Source organism: Anguilla rostrata, chromosome 4, assembly GCF_018555375.3.
Source record: "Anguilla rostrata isolate EN2019 chromosome 4, ASM1855537v3, whole genome shotgun sequence".
In the NCBI taxonomy this organism is placed as follows: Eukaryota; Metazoa; Chordata; class Actinopteri; order Anguilliformes; family Anguillidae; genus Anguilla; species Anguilla rostrata.
Window position 1 is genome coordinate 9,159,504 of NC_057936.1, and position 21,384 is coordinate 9,180,887.

The 21,384-nt window shown below is 38.2% G+C and overlaps 1 protein-coding gene across 1 annotated transcript in view; it reads left to right on the plus strand.

Moving 5' to 3' along the window:
- Positions 1 to 19,505, plus strand: part of tmeff1b (transmembrane protein with EGF-like and two follistatin-like domains 1b) — a 37,690-nt gene extending 18,185 nt beyond the window's left edge. The window contains exons 2-10 of the mRNA XM_064330475.1: positions 1,582 to 1,691; positions 3,073 to 3,202; positions 3,671 to 3,697; positions 5,066 to 5,162; positions 6,456 to 6,604; positions 12,700 to 12,753; positions 12,916 to 13,033; positions 14,426 to 14,587; positions 17,826 to 19,505. Of these exons, the coding sequence (XP_064186545.1) occupies positions 1,582 to 1,691; positions 3,073 to 3,202; positions 3,671 to 3,697; positions 5,066 to 5,162; positions 6,456 to 6,604; positions 12,700 to 12,753; positions 12,916 to 13,033; positions 14,426 to 14,587; positions 17,826 to 17,910 (932 nt within the window). The 3' untranslated portion in view covers positions 17,911 to 19,505. The remainder of the gene's footprint in view (positions 1 to 1,581; positions 1,692 to 3,072; positions 3,203 to 3,670; positions 3,698 to 5,065; positions 5,163 to 6,455; positions 6,605 to 12,699; positions 12,754 to 12,915; positions 13,034 to 14,425; positions 14,588 to 17,825) is intronic.
- Positions 19,506 to 21,384: the final 1,879 nt, after the last annotated feature.

Below are 21,384 nucleotides of genomic sequence, written 5' to 3' on the forward strand. Positions count from 1 at the left end.
GCCCCTAAGCCATGTGATTCATTTTCTTATTAAAACCGCGCAAACTCTTGCGTTTCCAATATTGCGCTTGTGTGTTACGTATTTGTGTGGCAATGTCTGTTCAGATAAGGCCTGCTGGTGCCAGTTTGTGATGTTGCGTTTGTATGTGTTATTTTTACTGTTTATATGTGTCAAATGTCTAGCGTGTAAATGTTTCTGTTTACATTTTTTTTTGGTTGAATAATACAAACATCACAGCTGTTTTTCGTTGACTGTTGGCAAACCATGTTAATCCTACTTACTTCCATGTCTCAGCTCCACGAACTGCCAGACGGAGCAAGGAAAAAACCAACCTAATGTAGACGGGGGTAGATGGCAGCTACCACTGCAATCTTCGTTTACGGGGGGGATTTTTGTATTTATTTATGATTTGTGTGTAATTAATTTAGTGCCTTTATTTTCTTTTCTTATGTTATAGATTATTGAAGTAATTGGTATCATTTTTTCGGTATCGCTCATTTATCATAGTTTGGCTGTTGTGAGTTAATTGATTTAATTTAGGGTGGTTTATGTCAGGGGAGGAGCTACTTGGTATAATGCAATGAGTCTAGAGCTCCTCCTGGTAGTCCTGACTCAATGTGCATAGCAAACTTTGGGCCAAATATGCAAGGATGCCACATCTGTGACTGTTTTATAGATCATTCTGAAACCTGGTGTGCTATGAAATATTTGTGTACCAAGTTTCATCATCATTGGATAAAAGCATGGCTACCACATAATTGAATATTCTGCATTTTTATCCCTTTATTAATATAAAACATATTTTTGACATCTTCTAATACAGCATAGGTAAACCTGACTTTAAACTTGTTGGATGTTTTGCACTAGTCCGTAACTATTTTGCAGAAATACATGAATTACATAAATTATTTTTTAGCATTAGTGTCTGAAAATGCAAATGACCCCTTCCTAATCTGTTCTTTCAGTCATTCTCAAAATATATATATTTCCCAGTAAATAATAAATGTAGTCCATTTGTAGTAATGTGTATAATACAGTGTACGGTGTATAAACGCATATCCAGGTCCATTGAATGTGCCATCATGTTACGTATAGGGGTTACATTACATTACATTTATTTGGCAGACGCTTTTTTCCAAAGCGACGTACAAAAAGTGCATTTCATGGTCATGTGTTCCATACTGATCATATGGAACACATGCACCCTGCAATTTCTTCTTAAACAATGACAGAGATATAATGTATATCTTATATCATTATTGGTTATTTTATCACACCTGTGACACCTGTGTGGTCTTTTTTTTTTGACTCTACTAGGTATTCCTGCTGAGGCTCAGGGATTGCTTCTTGTATCTTATTAATTATTGTTGTTATTATTAGTAGTAGTATTAGTATTAGTAGTAGTAATGCATGAACTGTGTTGGCTTCTATCAGTGGTAAGGGTAAAGTGCTAATGCATTTGGAATAAAGACCTGAAATTTGACGTGTTGTAAAATGGGTAACCTTACACATACACTGTGAAAACTGCTACTTCTTTATTCACCATGAATTTCCCTTCCCCTCTCACCATTTCTTTTGTAGACTACTCAGAGAAGAAAAGTGACTTGAGGGTGTGCGATGACTCCACGTGTCGGTATGGGGGCATCTGCAGAGACGATGGGGCTGACCTGAAGTGTGTGTGCCAGTTTCAGGTAAGGACAGGGGGATAGACATAGGAGCACACAAGTTCGACACAGCTGCTACCAATAGACACCACCACAAAATGGCTTCCATATCCAACTTCTGTGATTATTAGCACAGCACACCAACTAGTAAATCTGCTTGTGTGTGTATCTTATTACCTATAATCAACTGGTCACAGTAGCACCTCCTATTGCTCCAAATATTTTCTGGTTGAATTCTCCCCAATTTACATTTGACAAACAGAGAAGAGAGCAGGTCTATTCTAATCATGAATTACAAACACTTAAAGAGCTGACTCTATTGTTATTATTTTGCTGAAGTCCCTTGTTATGGATCTCTTGCGCAGAGTGGCTCTCATATCTTGAGGGATGTTTGCTCATGTTGTTAATATCAAAATAATATATAGCTGGCTTGGTGGGATAAAAGCCGTGTGGGAGAATACACCATTTAAAAAAAAATCCTTAAGGAGTTTTTCTTTTAATGCTTTCCTTGTTTGGCTCTTCCTTTTACTGTCAGCACTAGTGTATTACATCAGTGATTCATTAGGTTGAGCTTCTGTGACAGCCCGAGCGCTGACTGTAACTGTTTAAAATAACTTTTAAATATGATTTAACTGGTGCTCGTTATAGAACAAATTACATGCTCAAAACTTTGCCTGTGCTGTCTGTTTGCTCCCATGTGTGCATCTTTCCTTTTTTGAAGTGGGCAGCCTGTGGCAGGCACGGTGCTGTGGGGGGGGGGGGGCTAACGGGCCTGGGCCCCCCACTTTTACCACAGGCCCATCCTAAATCGACAGTCGGGAGAACATATTTGTACACTTTTTTTTCCAGTTCTTTTCATTAACATTTAATTGCACAATAAAGACTGAAAACAAATTCAAAAGATAACATTAGGGTCTAAATATGTGTGAAGTGCTGACCAATCACAACAGCCCATTACTTTTACATCAGGCCAGTATCAACAGCTCCAAGTATGGCAGGTTTCTTGTTCTTGTCTGGATGTGGCTAAAACTTGTTATAAAAATCCTATATTGTAGCTATAGGCTACAAATTAATTCATCGTTATGGCCCACTTCCAGTAGACATTGATTTATATATCAAAATCAAGTAAACACTAGCATGGACTCCCTTGGGACAAGTGAAGTGGGTTCCATTTCCCTTCTTTACTGTGTGCATGGGTGGCCACCACAATTTGTTTTTTTTTTAAAATCTGTGATCTGTGTCCATATTAAAAATGCTGCCCATCTGTTTAATTACTGAGGATATGAGTACATTTGAATTTCATTCCTTGGTTTCTTCTCTGTTTTATTTTATTTTATTTTATTTTTTTATTCAAAGTTGTTCATTAAACTACAGCTCTGTAATACACTGATTTTTTTCTTTATTGTAGTGCCACAAGAACTACATTCCAGTGTGTGGGTCCAATGAAGACACCTACCAGAATGAATGTTACTTGAGACAAGCTTCTTGCAAACAGCAGAAGCACATATCAGTGGTGTCAGAGGGACCCTGCTACCCTGGTGAGTACTTAGAGCATGGATACTCAAATCAGTGTTTTGATTGAACAGTGTTTAAAAAGCCAAATTGTGACATACTTTTCTAGAGAGCTACAGCCACCAATCAGTTGACATTACTGAGCTTTTAATTCCCAATTACACTATACTCATGATAGGCCAACCACACTGTAATTAGGCATGGCAAATGTTTATGCCATGACATATAAATCTGCACTAACAGGACAAGAAGCAATTTGAGTGAAGGGATGTGGTTTTTTATTCACACTAATTATTAGATTTACTTGGTTCCTTCCCTCTCTTTTATACATCATAGACTGGAGAGTCCGTAGCCGCTAAAAATGAAAACCCTTCCACACACCATTGTTGCTGCAAATCAACATTAACATAATGGCTGACTCCAGATTTTTACCTCAGGGACTCGGAACTAACATTGTAACAGTGAAATAACTGCTCGTTGCTCTTCCTTTATAGATAATGGCTCCGGATCTGCAGATGGAGGTGTGTCGCATTTTATGTTTCACTTTTTCTGCCATTTCCTGATTTTCTGACTTCCACTTCAGGTTCACATTCTTCTAAGGATAGTATCCTCTTACGGTACGCTTCCTCTGTCTGGTAATTGTATATGACAATATGGTATGATGATGACTGGGTTCCAGATTCGTCCGTGCTCTCTTGAACCCGTCATCTCCGAAGTAGTATTAGAACCCCTTCAAAACCTCGCACTGACAGAAATACTGATGTCGCTGAAAGCTTCTGGCTACTGTTGGTGTGCAGATGCTTAAATTAAGTATGGTGGTTTAAATCTGATCTCTTCCGAAAATAATGTGTTTCCTTTCAAACAAATACGGGAAGCTGTGCCTTTGTGTGAGCCTTTTCACTACTTTGCATCCTGTAATTGGGAGTTGGATTTTTCAACATTAGTTACTGACGTCTCTGATTTTGCAGTATTTGTGATCTATGTAACTGTTAGAACTATTTTAGTACTCTATGCAGCATCTTGTTTACCAAACTGGGTGGGAACCAGCCGGACACCTTATAAGGAGGAACACGGAGCTGATGTGAAATGCCATGCAATTAAGAAAGAACAGTCATCAGTAATGTCAAGCCTATTAGAGCTCACTTAATGTGAATGTCACTAGACACTAACACATCATACAGCTGATTCCTGTTTTGTGACTGTTAGGCGTGTGTGTGTGTGTGTGTGTGTGTAATGTCTTCATAAGTAGGAGGAACCTATTTTTTTCACCTGGGTAATTGGTGGCCCTTGGCTTTGAAGGCATGATGTCTCCATGGGGTACCGATGCTTGACCATCTATTTATATGAATCGCTGATGAAAGCACAAGAATTGTTGTGCTGCATGGCTGTCAACAGGTCACCATCACTGAAAACAGGTGTACTGTGGCACATCTGGGCCTGCCTGTTGGCAGCAGCTGAATGACCTTCATGTAATGTCCTGGGTATGACTTGCATTAGCTTGGCCAAGTTGGCATGGGGCGTACAGTAGGGAGGGGGACAATCTTGATTTTCTGTAGACTTACTGTGATTTGTTGGCCAGTTACTAATCACGTGCGAGGTGGAAACCAGGGTTCTGTACCTCTTCTATATGCTTCTGTATGTATGTTCTATTCACATTCTGTATGTAGATGTTACAACCATTCTGCATGGGGATAGACATGCTGTTTCATTGCAATACACAACAAACCTATGCTGACTGAGGACCAGAACATAAATGACTGGAGATCGGAATAAGTGCAGTTATATATATATATATATATATATATACACAAGTGTATAATATAGCGTGCACTTATATAGAGCCTATTCATATTTCATATTTTAACGTTTCATATTTTAATGTTTTATAGATTATGAAGGATCTGGCACAGACTCCGGCAAGAAGTTCACCAAGTGTGGAAGTTGCAAGTATGGAGCAGAATGTGATGAGGATTCTGAAGATGTGTGGTGAGTCCTCTCCCTCAACACTGTGTAGAACGTGCTTACTGACCACTCTTTCACAGGAAAGCTTGCATTCATGCATTCATTCATTCATTCATTAATTCATTCGTTCATTCATATATCTTTCAACCCTTCTTTCACACTCTCCTCAGAGTCTCTTGTTAGAGTCAGACGGTCCCTGATGTCACAGGACGTTGAGAGTGTAACAGTCCTTTTCATAGTTCAGTTAATGCTGATGGACTAATGCAGTGTACAGCGGGTTATATTTAATGAAATGACACACAATATGTAGAACTTACAGTGAGGGACTTAAGTTGTCATTTTTGGCCTCGTTATTGCTGATTTATTTGTAGCTTTGCACACTTTTATTTTACTGATTGCTCTCAAGCCTGAAGCCCACACAGTCATCATGTCCATTCTTAAAATAAAATTCAGTGGTTAATCCTTTTTACATTACATATGTTGGTCAATATTTAAAAAATGGGGTGTGAAACCCATTGGTAATGCGCCTCGAGGTCAATCAATGCAGCCAATCAATCTGGCTTCTGCTAGATTGTACAAGAGCAGCACCATATTTTACTGTAGTGAAAGGTCTTCCAAAGGTCATGATGCATTAGCTGCATAAGATCAAAGGCAGTGCATAAGAGTTCTCTAATGTCATTGCTGTGCAGCTCATCTTGTGGACAGCATGGTCTGTTAATTTGCACCCTCTCAAAGGGATGGAAAACGGGACAGGCTTTTTTGGACAACTGCCATGTCGCAAGCCTGTCTGGGGAATAAAGATAAAAAACTGGGATAAAAAAGAAGCTCTGATTAAGTGCTATACTGTATTCATCAATCCTTCGTTGCAGTAGGTTAAAGGATTGATTATTCTGGCCTGAATAACAGAGGTGGATGTGAATTGAGATATACTATCCTGTTCCGCATGGGAAATGTGTGGAAATCCATGTGAGATTAGTCTTGCTCACAAGTTACACATGTTCACCTATGCAACTGGCACCTCGCTTGGAAAGGAATGTTAAGGAATGGTGATGGGACAAAAGGTTCATGGGGCAGCACCATGTCAGAGACAATGAAAAATCCCTAATTCTCAGGCATGCACTGTATCTGTCTCAAGGAAAGTGATGTGAATGTTTTCATGTGAAATATTTTTGTCAAATACAACATGTAGTTCTACCCCCTGTAGCACTGGTAGAAAATGCATACAAAATATTCTTTGGGAAATTTGTATCCTGGTAGAAAGATGGAAAGTGAACTGTGAACTTTTTTTTTTGAGCTGAAGTATTTCTGTGTGCACAGGTGTATATGTAACATTGACTGCAGTGGCCACAATGACAACCCTGTGTGTGGGACTGACGGAAACTCGTACAACAATCCCTGTCACGTCCGAGAGGCGTCCTGCATGAAGCAGGAGCAGATCGATGTCAAACACCTCGGGAGATGCCCAGGTAAGATTTCACACAAGCCTCCCCAATACTCAGTCAATCAATCAGTCAGTCAGTCAGTCAGTCAGTCAGTCAACCAGGTAAGATTTCACACAAACCTCCCCAATACTCAGTCAGTCAATCAGTCAGTCAAGCAATCAAGCAATCAATCGATCAATCAATCATCCTTTATTTATATAGCATGTTTCATACACCTTAGTGCAACACAATAAATTAAAAAAATAGAACGTAAAAAGCCATGAAAAAAAATATTAAAATAAATGCAACAAAGTGCAGAGAGAGGCAATAAAATAAAGTAAAATGAAATAGAATTAAATAAGTAAAATAAAATGTGAAAAAAAGGTATTTTTCTCTTTGGGTCTGATGGCAGCCTACATGTTAAGGCAACACTCAGCCTAAGCTGATTATCAACCCCTCTCTGGGTGAATCGCCAGTGGATGTGGTTTGTTGGTAAAGGTGTGTGTAGAGAAGTAAACCATCAGGCAAACACAAAGGCTCAGCTTGGCCTGCGAGAGTTGGCTTTGAGGTGGGCTGTAATTAAGGATGGGGTCCATCAGCCCCCGTACTGACAGGCAGCAGCCCCAGATTGGGATAGCTTTGAAAACTTGCCAAGCTCTTCGCATTAATTGGCTGAGATAATTGCCTTGAGGGAAAGAGCCCAAGAACAAAGTGCCTTTGCTGAAACAATAAAGCAAAACCTGTCAATTCCGTTCCTTTGCCACGCTTGTGGAAAGCAGCGTGCACACGACATGTTCAAAAGCCACCAGAGCGATGATGCATGAATATGTAATCACTCATCAAAAAGAGGATTTTTAATACGCAGCATGGTTCAGAGGTTTTTGAGCAAAAAGGGGAAAATGTGAAGAGGCTCTGGAATAGAAAACATTGCATCGATCTTTATTTTTATGCTTTATTTTCCTTTTAAATACTGATACTTTTTTTTGGACTGCAGTTTGTTTGGAGTGTGCATATTTTGTGGAAACTGTTTGCACCATGAAAAAGATGCATACTGGTCCAGCTAGTGTAAAACTTGTATTGCACTGTGCTCTGGTACTAAACTGACAAAGAATATTCAATATTGGTCCTCGTGGCAGTGCACTGTACTGTGCTGTTTCAGTAGACTTTAAATAGGAGCATATAAGGGTCAAATCAAGAACCCACTGACAGGCCCCAGAGTGGCTCTGTCAGTAAACGTGCTTTCTCTGAGCGCATGCTGATCCCTACAGAGCCATGCACCATTTCTGAGTGTCTGGACGTTGTCATTAGCAGACTGTGGCTGGGAGCAGTGACAGAACACACACAAAAAAAATAAGACAGGTAAGACAGGGCACAATTGCCAGAGTCTCTCGGGTTGCTGAAGTTTACTGCGGCGTAAGCCTCACCTAGTTGCATACCAGGTGAATGCACATTACCGGTTGTCAACAGCGGTAGAAAGTTGTCGCTGGCTTGGCAGTTGAGAGTGCATCCGAGTACACATTCACACCTTCAGTGCTCCCCGTCTGTGGGTATGTGGCATAATGGTGACACAGCATAGAAAAATTGGCAATTCAAATGAGGAAAAAGGGGTAAAAGTGCAGATCCCCAGAGCCCTGTGTAACAAGCAGCCTAATTTATGTGCTGGTCTTGCTAGGATTCTAGAGAGCAGTATGCAGCTCTGCAAAATTAGGGATGTGAGCATTTTGTCGGTTTGTCGATTGTCAAGTCGCGAGCATGCTGGTCAAATGTTAAATTAAATAATCGAAAATGTGAATATAACAATATAACAAAATGACACAAGATAAATAATTGAAATGTTACAAGCAGGAATATACTTACATCTTCACCATTTTTGTATGTATCCTCATTAGAGTTCATGCTTCCTGAGTTGAGCAATCTCGCATCTGCCACTAGGGGGCTTGTGTGAAGGAAAGCGCCTGGTGCTGCAATTTTCTAAATAGCAAAAAAAAAAGACCACTGATTAAATAAGAAATTGAATTAACACCTTATTCCTGATGTGAGCATGGGGGAGGAGGGGTCACAATTAACTGAGCAGACCATGGCCTTTATGAATGTTAATGTGAAATAGCATGTGATGAAAGTAGAGTAGCCAATCAGAGGGGTGGAAAAAGGCAAAGCAATCCTCTAGCAGTTGTACACTAAAGGAAAAAAGGCACAGATTTGAGGGAGTGTGCTAGTCCTCAGAGACCAATTAATAGTAATCTATTCAGACACTTAGCATTGATGGTAAGAGCAGAGCTTTGCATTTTTATTCAGAGCATTACAGAATAATCATGAAATGTATCATCTTGAAGGTTTGGGTTTGCATGCATTTAGTTCAGAGCCTTTGATTTGAATGGCCTTTTAAGGCACCTAATGTCTCTGTTGCAGTGTGGTGCAGACTTATACTGACAATCCTGTAGCCTAGTTTTGACATTTTCACATTGATAAGATCCAAATCCCCTGATACCTTCTTCTTATCACTGCTGTTTTAAATCACAAGGAACGGTCCCTAGTGCCTTATGATTATTTTGCATCGCAAAAGGCAATCTTTGCAGTTCAAACACAAAAGAGATGAAAGTGGTGCTGATGTGAAAATAATGTTCACCCAGGGCTTGAGTGGGAGCAACAAATTTCTTAGTGCTTGTAGCGACGGTCTGTGCCAAGGAGAATCCAGCACTAAACAGAATCAAAGCATGTTTCATATCCTTCACATTTGCTGAGATAACCAAAGTTTATGATGCTGGTGTCGTTGTGGGCCTGAATAGTATTTATTTTATGGTCTGTTGTACATCTCCAGTGGAAAAGAATTAGCCATTCGAATGTGGTAATAACTCTTCAGTAGCATTCATATTCAACAAATTCATAACTCTACTGGAGTGCTGGTGCAGAGTTTTCCCTCTGCTGATATGTATTCGCATCAAGGAGAAATAAAAAGGCAATGGTGTTTTGTGAAGGAGAGGGAGTGGAGTTAGAGGCCTCTGAAGTAAGAACCTTTCAAATTGTATTTCCTTTGAATTTCAAACTATTAATAAAACAGAGCAGAGACAGGGGTCTCAGTCTCTACTTGGACAGTTCTCATTCAGTTTTTTACATACATTAAATGCAAAGAACACACCGAGCTACTGAAAAGGGTAAACGCTGTCTGAGACTCAGTTGTGTTCTTGCCCTGTATGCTAGCTTCTGCCTCTGTTAAAGTATTACATGCAACTGGGAATTAGACCAGCCTCTTTTTCCAAGCTGCTCAACAATTTTTAATAGCACTGTTACAATTACCATTTAGACAGCTGGATATATACGAAGCAATGCAGGTTCAAGACGCTCAAGGGTACAACGGCAGTGTCCTTACCCGGGATTCAAACCTACGACCTTTCGGTTACAAGCGCAGTTCCTTACCCACTGTGCCACACTCCGTCCTCCGTGCAAGCTTGGGGAGATTAGACCTAGCCTCTCTGATTGTCTCTCATAGTGCCCAAAATAATTCTCTGTAATCAGACATCTGGTTGATAAAATAACACATCACTGCTCAGAGGGCATCTCTGATCTGTGCCACGCAAGCAGATCAGCCAACTAAAAAAAAATCAAGCAGTCATTTGAAAACCACCACAGAGCTATCTTACCTCCTTCTAAAATAAGCTTTTAGCTTTTACCCTAAGAATGTATTTCTCATCAAAAGCTGTTCTGACTGCCGGATGAAGGTCATGTTTTCTATCAGGATGTGGAGAGTTCAGCAGAAATGCATACGGGAAAGTAATCATGTATATAAGATTTTTGAAATGGTAGGTTTTAACCTTTGTAAGTTTAAAAATAGACATTGATAGAAAAATAGACATTATTTCCCTGATGAAGGCTGATATGTAGCTGAAACGCGTTGGCGTTAGACTGGTTTTTAAAAAAAATTCCTGATGCCAATTTAATAAAGGCTTTTTAAACCTCTTTCCTTCCTCCAACGAGAGTGCCTTGAACTGCACTGAAGTAAGCCCAGTTTTATACTTCTTGCACTTGCCCTCTTTGCTCCCTTCAAGTTATCTCTGCCCTTTTGTTCAATGAGCACCTTGTTGGTTTTTCCTGATCTCCGGAGCTTGTAGATATTTCTATATTTGAGCACCCAGTGATTGTTCTGTTTTCCTTAGACATTCAGAGTGATGAATTAGGCTGTTTAGCGACTTCACATACTCCGACCTTTTACGGAGGTGAGTTTGTAGGTAGAACCAAAACTGGCCTTACAAGCGTTTAACCTAATTTAGGTTTTACTGTTCAGTTTTAACAATACGCTTATATGTGAAAACACCCTAAAACATGTAATATGCATATTAATTCTCACCTGTAGCAAAATCTCGCCTCCATAAATTCTGGCTGTACTCCGTTTACCCCAATTGTCTGAATGCACCGTCACTCCCATGAACAAGCGCTATCCATTCACCAACACGAATGAGGCTGTTGTTTATGAAACAAGTTGCTGTCTGCTCAGATGTCTGCTGTATGGAACTGTTACAAATAGGAATTTGAAAGCAGCCCTACAGACACTTTCAACATTTATAATACGGTGCAAGGGGTGGCATTATCACAGTTTCTTAATAGACTTTATACAACACATTTGATGAAGCATCTGAAGAAACACCACTTTTTGTAGTTTTGTAGTTCCCCCAAACCAAGACCTGGATCGGGACGTGCCCACTCGTTTTTATATTAAGGAACTTGACATTATTAAAAAGGGATCCCTGATTATAGCACTAATGTGTATAACCTTCAATAAATAATGAATAAATAATTGTATGTGCTCTGGCCTTTCAATAATTCATTTGTGCAGATCTGTCATTTCTAGCTGGATTAGGAAGGAAGAGTTGGCCACTAAGATCAATTAAATGGACAAGAATCAAGGCTTTGCTTTATTAAATCTGTAATACAGGAAGAGACTGAATTGCCTACCAATTTACATGGTCAAATTGACTGTTTGGCTAAGGGCTTGGAACCACTGATATTCCTTAAGTGTTTTCTTCTGCTTTAAGAGGGCCGGCAGTTTTTTTTATTTACATAAAGCATTTATCAGCCACTATCAAAACCTCTCCAATTTGCAGGAATGTATTGACCTTAAAACAATTTGCAATAAAACAATTTGCCAAGTGACAGATTGCTGCAGAAGGCCTTTATTTGGAAAATAAGTCATTTGAGAATCATTTTTTCAGGGGCTTCTTCTGGCATGCAAATTGGACCAGCTGTTTTTAGGCATCTTTCATTGTAAGCCTTGTGTGGTGTTACCTTAATAGAATTGTCTATCACTGGGTAATTGGTATTGCTTTCTTGGCAAGAAATATGACATTTTGAGTGCTTTGTGTCCTTTTTGTTGTCGACTGTCTCTTGTGATTATTTCTGAATGCCACTGCTTTGATTTGGCATTGACTTCCCCAAAAAGCATTATTTGCTTAAGACTAATATTTCTAAACTTCAGATACATTTCCTGTCATCTATACCTGATGGTATTTTTATAGTGTAGATGGTGTCAGCTGCAATGCCATGATCAAGACCGCCATGTTCACTTCTTCCCTCTCAGGCAAACAATTTATGGTTTGAGGCAGAAGCATATGCAAAACTAAATTTGTAGTGTATCCACTCAAGTGCTCTTGTGGTTTATGATATGCTGGGGAAGACCACACATGAGTGAAAAAATTAGTTAATTTTTTTAAATTAGTGAACAGAAATGTTCAGTTAGGAATAAGGATGTAAAAGCATCTATAGCGAGACGCATAACGCATTAATCTCAATTTGAGCTCTCTGTGGTTTATTTATTTATTTTGTATGTAGCCTATGGAGCGTAGCACACAGGATATTCACTGCCGTTTCATTATTATTTTTTAAATCCTTAATTTTTTTTTTTTTTAGCACACTCAGCACACCGAGGAACACTTAGGCTAAAACGTTTGTGCATGTTGAGCCGTCATACACGAATGCAATAAAACAACAGTATAAAATATTTTAGAGAGTGCTGTCCATTTTTCTCTTTCATTTCAATGATATTATGAGACCGATAATATGAGAACAGTGAGAGTGAAATTATCTTATTTTTATTGTCTGTATTGAATTGACTCTCTTTTCTTTTTTTAACTTTGCTAATCTTTTTTCAGATAAAGATAAAATGAAGAAAGAAGATGGAAATGCATACAAGCCTGATCTTTTTGGTAAATGTACTTTTCTTTCACAATTCCTAAGTTCAAATACCTTAAAGTGAACCAAATGTTACGCAGAAGATAATATATATCCATAACGCGCTCCATAAGGGTTTCTTAAAAGGAAGCGATAGATCATATAAACGTTATTTTTTCTGTGTCCTGACCCCTTAGACACTGCTGACCTAGGAGATGGTGTATATGCTGGAATTCCCATGCCTTGTTCCGACAGCTATGCTGGATTCTGCGTGCATGGGTCATGTGAACTCAAGTACAATATGCCCTCTTGTCGGTAAGATTCACCTCACTTATATTTTTAAGCATCTTCAGCCTTGTTTAATTATTAACTACTTATTTAAGTACCACTTTAATTAAATTACTAATTCTTAGGAACAATAAAAGTCTGTTTTACTCCATTAATTATGAAAACATTATTTGGTCAGTGGGAGCTTTTACCCATTTTATTGCTTTTTAAATGATGAGATATTCATAGTACACAGAACTGGATTTGAACCTTTATTATACAGAACTATATATTGTGGCTACCATAAAACCCATTTGCAAAAACATGCTTCAGTAAAGCAGCAATTGGAATATTATATTTTCTAGAGTATTTTATATTCTGGGCTTTCCAAACAGGTATCTACCCACTCACCATGGACCACCTTATGAAATACATTTCACACATTGCAGTTCAAATGGCAGTTTGTTTCTTTTACTTTCTTTTACTTTTACATATTGCACTGATACTTGTGAGCATGACAAAAATAAACATACTTAACAATTTACAAATTACAGTTCAGTCAGTTGACCAAAGAAAATTAAACTTAATTTAACATACTAAACAAATGCGACATGGGGTGACATAGCTCAGGAGGTAAGATCGATTGTCTGGCAGTCGGAGGGTTGCCGGTTCAAACCCCGCCCTGGGAGTGTCGAAGTGTCCTTGAGCAAGACACCTAACTCCTAACTGCTATGGCGAATGAGAGGCATCAATTGTAAAGCGCTTTGGATAAAAGCGCTATATAAATGCAGTCCATTTACCAAATGCCACTGGAGCCAGATATAGGAAAAATGATAATTGAACAAGCACCATCATCAAGGTACATACATGTATTACATATTTATTTATTTATTTGCATTTTTTAGACATAAGAAACATTGATGTAGCCTCTTTGATGATAAAAGGGCATATTCTCCTGGCGAAGGGACAACCTGCAGGACTGGATGATTTCTGCGAGAAGCTCAGTTAGTCACCCAGGGTCTTAAAGCTGTTTTGAAGCCTTAATGCTGGCTTAAGAAGAGAAGGGTGAAACCTGCCTGTGTTAAACCTCAATACGAAGGTTTAAGAAGTGGCTTCTTCCCCTTGACCCCAGTCCATTGAAAAGCTGCCTGTACCTAGCCTCTGTCCCATTAACTGTCAAATGTTCATGTGTTCATATGTCTATAGTCAGCGTTAAATTTCAGGTGCAACTTGTATAACTCTTTAAGTAAGTATGCAAGTTGTGTATAGGCACCTTAAGCACCAAACAATCTGATTACTATTTCTGTTTTTCCAAGTTCATGGAAAATGGCCATCCATTGCAATGATTCCACAACTCTACAAAACAGAGGTTTGGGTATCTGTAGTTGCAATGTTGTAGAGGAACTGAAATATGCGTTTTTTTTTTGTCCGATTCCCCAGGTGCGACTCAGGGTACGAAGGTCAACAGTGTGACGAGATCCAGGATTTCAATATCTTGTATGTGGTGCCCAGTGGGCAGAAGCTCCACTACGTCCTCATCGCTGCCATCATTGGAGCCGTGCAGATTGCCATTATCGTCGCCGTGGTGATGTGCATTACAAGGTTGGTTCCAATTTAGAATGTGCCTACTCAGTATTCATAGGGAGAACCTTTGCTGATTTGCTTGTAAATGCTACTGAGGTAAATGGCACTGACTGGCATTTTTAGTCTGCAATTCTAACAAACGATTGTAGTGATGTAGCTCAGAAAGCATTACATTATTGGGCTTTAGAACTGTCGTGTCAAGAGGTTTGCCAGTTCAGTTAATTGCAGTATTAAATATGGCAACGAAGGCAATATAACAGACCGATTTACGAACACTGATGCAGGAATTTTGAAGAAAAATTTTAATCTTTGTCACAAATCTCTCCGTTTTTGTCGAGTATGTCACAATGTTCTGTAATTCACAGAGGTAGACAATATTCCCTATGTTTCATCCACCTCATTAAACTGAGACAGCGTAAGTAAAGTGAACCATCTGAAGCATTACTCTGAGCTAAAAGCACCACCTATTTTTAGATCAGAGTGAAAATAGGCAGCTTTATCCTGGGTTCACTTATAGAAAAAGCTTCTGGTCGGTTTGGAGAGGCATATGGCAGAACATTTTCCCATATTCTCTTTCACACAGACAGAAATAACTATTATTGTCTTTGTTATACCATCACAGTAAAATGTGCAGCTTTAAACAGGGTAATAAACACAAAATCATTTGTTTTGTTCTTAAGCCGTGTATATTGTCTCCATTTAAGAAATCACATCAATCCTATAGTAAACAAAAAAGAATCTAATCTAATTAAGCGTTGCCGTGGCATTTTGTGAAAAAGAGTCATGTGTGGCCATCCGAAGGTGAAAAGTTTAGTTTAGTTTTCCCTTCCTGAAAAGCAAAACTGATGTTCACTCGAGTCTTGTCTCTGGCTCGGTTCAATACCTTTTTTGTGGCATAATATGGTCTTTCTTTTGGTCTTCGGTCATAATGACAGTCTTTCTTTTCTTGGTTTCTTTTTTATCAGTATACGCCGTCACAGTCGAAGGCGGAACTGGTCGTTTCGTGATTTTTCTCTTCCGCAGTTGATATTGTACTGACAGTAGCCATTTTTTCTAGAATTGCCACTGCAGAATAGTGACAGGCGCAGGATCGTTTTCCCCCTCGCTGGCTTCTCGTACGAAGCTGATGTTGCCGTGCAATTTAAGTACCCAGCGAATAGATGGACTACCTAGACTTGGATAGACAGCCCAAAACCCGAAGCGAATGGCGGATCTGCTTGCCTAACGCAATTTCAGCCAGAGGTTTAGCACATCACTCCACGAGTTGAATATGAGCATGTGCATTTTTCATTATTTGCCCTTTTCTCCCAACTCTGATAGCGAATTGCAGCTACACGAAAGGGCTTTGTTGACTGTGATTTCTGGGTGAATACCTAGTCTGGCCAATGACATAGGCCCATTTGCCAGTAATTTCACATTCACTGCACCGCTGCTTCCTCAAGAAAGAGAAAAGAGAATGCACTCGTTGAAAGGCGCAGACCTATGCATCAATCAAAATTTACATTCTTTTAAAAGGTCTTTTGTCTGCCAGTCACCAGGGGAGCCCGGCCAAAGCCCATATTCTTCAAAGGCATTGTACTGAAATGGCCTGTATGGTCCTTTGTTTTGACTGGACAGGCTGGAGGGAATTCTTTTTATTTTTTTATTTTTTAGGCTTCACCATATTCTTATATATAGGTATATTGATTAAATATTGAACCAGTGGGTTTAATTGCGAAAATAATAAAATAAATAAATAAATAAATCCACAACAATGGGAGTGTATCACTTTATCCTCAGTGGAAAAAACTGTCTATTTTAAACTAAATTCAGCCACATTACCTGGAATAATGATATAAATATTTGAAAATGAATGAGTTTTTCCAGAAGAATGAGGAAAGAAAACTGATTCATGTCTCAGTCTCCTCTTCAAATAGCAAAGTTTCTACACAATTCTTCTACATTGGTGTGAAATCAGGAACTAATGCAGTAGCACTCATCTGTATGCAGCTTAATTAAATGGAATAAACTGTACAACAAGCTCCTCATTATGAAAATGTCTCCAGGTGCTTTACAAGAAGATTAAAATTTAAGTTTTTAATCCGAATTAGCTGAAGGGCTGTGGAATGGGTGCATGAAATCTTACCTGATGTACCTACACCTCTGGTATGGCTTGGAACGTAACTGCAAAGATAATGTGCAAAACAACTAAAAGCTCTTTTTCCCAAATTTTTTAATGCCTGTGAAGAAGCACCAATAAATCAATAGTTGCTGAACACAGAGCACAACTGTTAAAATGAGGTTAAATGAGATCCTGCAGGTGATGGTCTAAGGCCATGTAGAGTACAGCTTTGTATTGTAGGTAATAAACAACACCTTCAATTAAATACTGGACTTAACAGAGAGCCAATACAATGGCTTAAGGGAAGGGCTGATATTCTCTGAGCATGGGTAAGCACTCAGGCTGCTACATTCAGTTCTAACTGAACCTACTGTAGTCTGGTAAGTGATCATATGAGACATCATAAAGGTGTCCACCAGCATTTGATCATTATTGGAAAAAAAAATTATTGTTAAATAATTTTACAATATTGCATGAGTGATATCTGGAATCCGTTATCCAGGCAGCACACAGGTTTTTTTGTTTGTGTTTGTGCATGCGTGGGTGCGTAAATGCACAGAGTAAATATCTTGGTTGATTGCTGCTAGCTTTAAGGTTTTTCATTCACAATGACTGTAATCTTGACCACAAGTATATTTTCAGTTGGTCACTGGTTTGGCCTGTCCGTCATGCATACTTTTTTGAATAACAACTATATTGTGCTCTGTACAGCAGTAAATCTTATTTATCTCTATATTTTAGTGGAAAACATTTCGTTTTAATTGATTAATTTAATTGATTTTATTGATTTAGTTGAATGTTGTGACATGCAGTTAGATATTATTACATTACATTAATCTGCATACGCTCTGAAAAATGTAAAGTTGAATTAGTATTGAAGATCATTACACAATCTGTATGTTAATGTCTTCTATTTGAGCTAGAAGTAGAAAGTACCTTCAGACTGTTTCAGGTAGATAAGTAGATGTCAGGATGGCAACTCTGCAGCGGTTTCATTGAAATGCTTTTCATATCGTTTATGGCCTAAATTTTTTTTATTTCAGTCCAGATCTTGAAACTGTGATTAATGTGACTTGTACTGTGCAAGTGCAGTAAATTCATTCGTGGGATTTGCATGAATTAAGAGACCTTTCTTCTTTGCTTTTTATTATACAGGAAATGTCCCAAAAACAACAGGGGACGTCGGCAAAAGCAAAATCTGGGACACTTCACATCAGACACTTCTTCCAGAATGGTGTAGCCTGTTTCTTTTTGTTTTTTTTTGTAGGCTAATGCATTTTCTTACCACGTGGAATAATTTTTTTATTGCATTTAGTTTCTTGTTTCGATACGAAGAAGAATGAAGATATTTATTTCAGGGGTCTTACTTCATTTTCTTTTCCCCTCTCGGACATTTGAGGACATTTTGAACTCCTGGAGACTGTTTGAAAGAAACCAACAAAAAAAAAAAACGTTTTTCCTTTTTCCTGCTTGTTGATTTATTTTTGGTGCTTGTTACAGAAGGGGTTGCTTTTGCCACACAATCCTTGAATCCCATGGTAATTTTGGACTTCTGCCTCTCGTGGAATGTGCTGTTTATTATGAACTCTCAACAACTTAACCAGATTGCTCTTTTTCATTTTATTTTTATGGGTTTTTAGTCTCGTTTTTTGCAAATGACGTGCAGCTGAACACCAAATGCGGTTTTAAATGGGGCATGGGCCGGCAAAGAAGACGTTTACAGTTCATCTTTAATATGGAATATGTTAAATGGAACACAAACTGTTTGATTAATTCATGATTTAAATGTTTTTTTTAATACTTAGCTTTTTAAAGTTTTAATGTTATTATTATCAGACTTGTTTTTATTCTAATTTATGCATAATATGGCATGACTTGTGAAACTGTGTTCAGTGGTGTAGTTTTATCAGAATGAAATGCTCTATGTTCCAAACAGTTGTGTGACTTCCAGCTGAGCACTACCATTTTAATGTATTCTACCACCATTTCTCTATTTGAAAAGACTTTGGTGTACAATTTACCACAACCCCCGGAAGCTGTGATTCACGGTTTTACAGATGTGAGAATGATGTAATAATAATAATAATAATAATAATAATAATAATAATAATAATAATAAAACAAGCAATTTGTAGAAAAATTAAGTGGAATGTTCAAACAGAGGTCTCCTGTTTTTTAAAACGAAATTGGAGAAGATGGACTGTTTGTTTCTAGCAATGACTGCTGCAGTGTTGCTAATGTAATAAAATTTTATACTTTAGAGTGAAGAAAAAAAACAAAAAAACAATGAAAACAAAAAACAAAAAAACAATGAAAACAAAAAATCAACTTTTTCCATTAACATTTTAACTGACTTATAAGCAAATATCAAAGGAAATATGTTTGAAACATTTGCCTGAGAATAGTACATTTATTTTAGAAAATAAAATGTAAGCGAACTTAAAATCACACATTCGCAAACATAATTGTTACTAATCATTTGCCTGTCAAAATGCATTCTGGTATTTTTAAATATGAAAAAACAAAGGTTTTAAGTTCATTCCTAAACAAATCACACAAGGACAAAAGAGCACAGTTGCTAGCTAATGACAATGGTGTCCAAAGCCATGAACTCAGCTGGCAAATAAAGGGTTAATGTCTAGCGTTTGACTGGTGGGGTCTGCAGGATAGGTCTTTGTCTGATGTCATCTGGGTGTGGTGATCTACATGTTGTTAGCTGTTCAGAGGTGATTTAATGTGAGTAGAATATGTCTGTTTGAAATGTCATTAATACGCTGCATGTAGGACTTTATAGTTGCCTTTTTTGTCTCAAACAATAAAAAATAAAAAATTAAATTGTTTTTTTTTTAATGAGTATATTGCATTCCCATTGTTTACATTTCCAAGACAAGTGACCTTTTTAATCTTGAATCATCTCAAATTATATACTTTTTCAATTTGGAATATATAATGCAGAACTCAACTCTAACAATTTGATTCTAATATGCCTAGATTTTTCACTGAATTTGAGTTACTACTAAACTTATGCTGATTTGTAAGATTAAAACTGAATATAATGCTTGCTTAAATTAGAAGATCACATACCAGGGCAGGGCAGGGCAGGGCACCCTAACCCTAACCCTAACCCTAATCCTAACCCTAACCCTAACCCTAACCCTAACATCTATGTACTGTGATGGGGGGGAGCCATTGTAATATTCTACAACCCAACCCCAACCCCAACCCCAACCAATACCATCCACAGTTGTTTCTTTTCTCATTTTAAGACTGTTTTTTAGTTTTGTTTTTGTATTTACAAATACTGGATAGTATTGTGTGTGCATTCTGTATAGGTCATTCCTGAATGTTATTCAATTTATGATACAATAGCCTAAAAGTTAATTGATTTATCTTTAAATTATTATATATGCAGATACCTCAGAGAATACCTGACCAATATTATGAAACTGTTATTTATGTTGAAAAAATATTTAGAATTATCAGTGAGAAGTTACCTTTTTATTAACTTCCAATGACATTTTTAAATCAAATGGCGGTCATTGAAATGCAATATTTTTTTAACAGGATACCTCACTGTATGTGTACAGTGTAGTAGTACTGTATTTGTCTTGAATGAGAGCAGTGTGTTTTTCTTGATTTGCAACAGGGGTGAGATGGTTTACTTGAGTAAATGAATACTCAGTAGCACATTCTTAAACCCTTAGGAAAAAATGTAATCATAAAATCAGATTTATTTGGTTTAATGAAAACTACAAGGCACCACCAAAACACAAAAAAACTTCTAACATCGCATTGTGTGTGTCTGTGTGTCTGTGTGTCTGTTTGTGCCCCCCATACTTAAACTTAGTTTCTATTTATTACATTTCAGCCTTGTAATGAAGACATCCACGTGCTATGGGGCAGCGTCTGGTAAAGTTCAGGGGCGCATTGGACATATTGCAATATTTTTTGCACTGGTAGTATATTATCATTGTTATCTTTCATTAATGATAATAGTTCCAAAATTTCTGAGTAGTGGCAGTAATATTGTATCCACAATGAAAACTTTTGTAAATGTTTATCCTTCAAACTACATTCATAACATGTTTCTCCAAATTCAGCAGTTTTGGTTGACTCAAAAAATCGGTGCGCAAATTGAATTAAAAAAAAGCTTTTCCACAGAATTCAGAATGAGAATCAAAGATCAGCGCTTCACTGCATGAAAATAGAATCACTGTTGAGTTGTATTTGGGACAGGGGAGGAGAGGAGGGGCGCGAGAGGGGCAGGCTGACGTGAATGAGAGAAGCTTTCTGCTGTGTAATTATAGGACAGGGCTGAGGGGACTGCAGCAGCTGCCGGCTTCAATTTGAGGAGATTCGTCGGCCCCCCGTGGGACATGCCTGTCGCCCCTTGAGGCGGGATCGTCTTGCTCGCGTCGCTAGGGGACAGAAGCGTACGCATCCTGACCTTTTGATATTCTGAACAGAAATAAAAATAAAAGTGGACCCGGAGGATAGGGCAATAGACAACAAAACCGCCCATGTCCTGCTTCCAATGTTCACTTCACAGCAAACCAAAAAAACCATGGCAATTTGCATCCTGCTGTTTTGTCATCTGTTAAATTATAGAATGTCTTATTGGCAGCAGCGAGGGGGTAGGGGGTTTACAGCAATAATGACCAGCGTCAAAGGACAAAACCCACGAAGGAGGTCTATTTTTAAACATGACAGTATA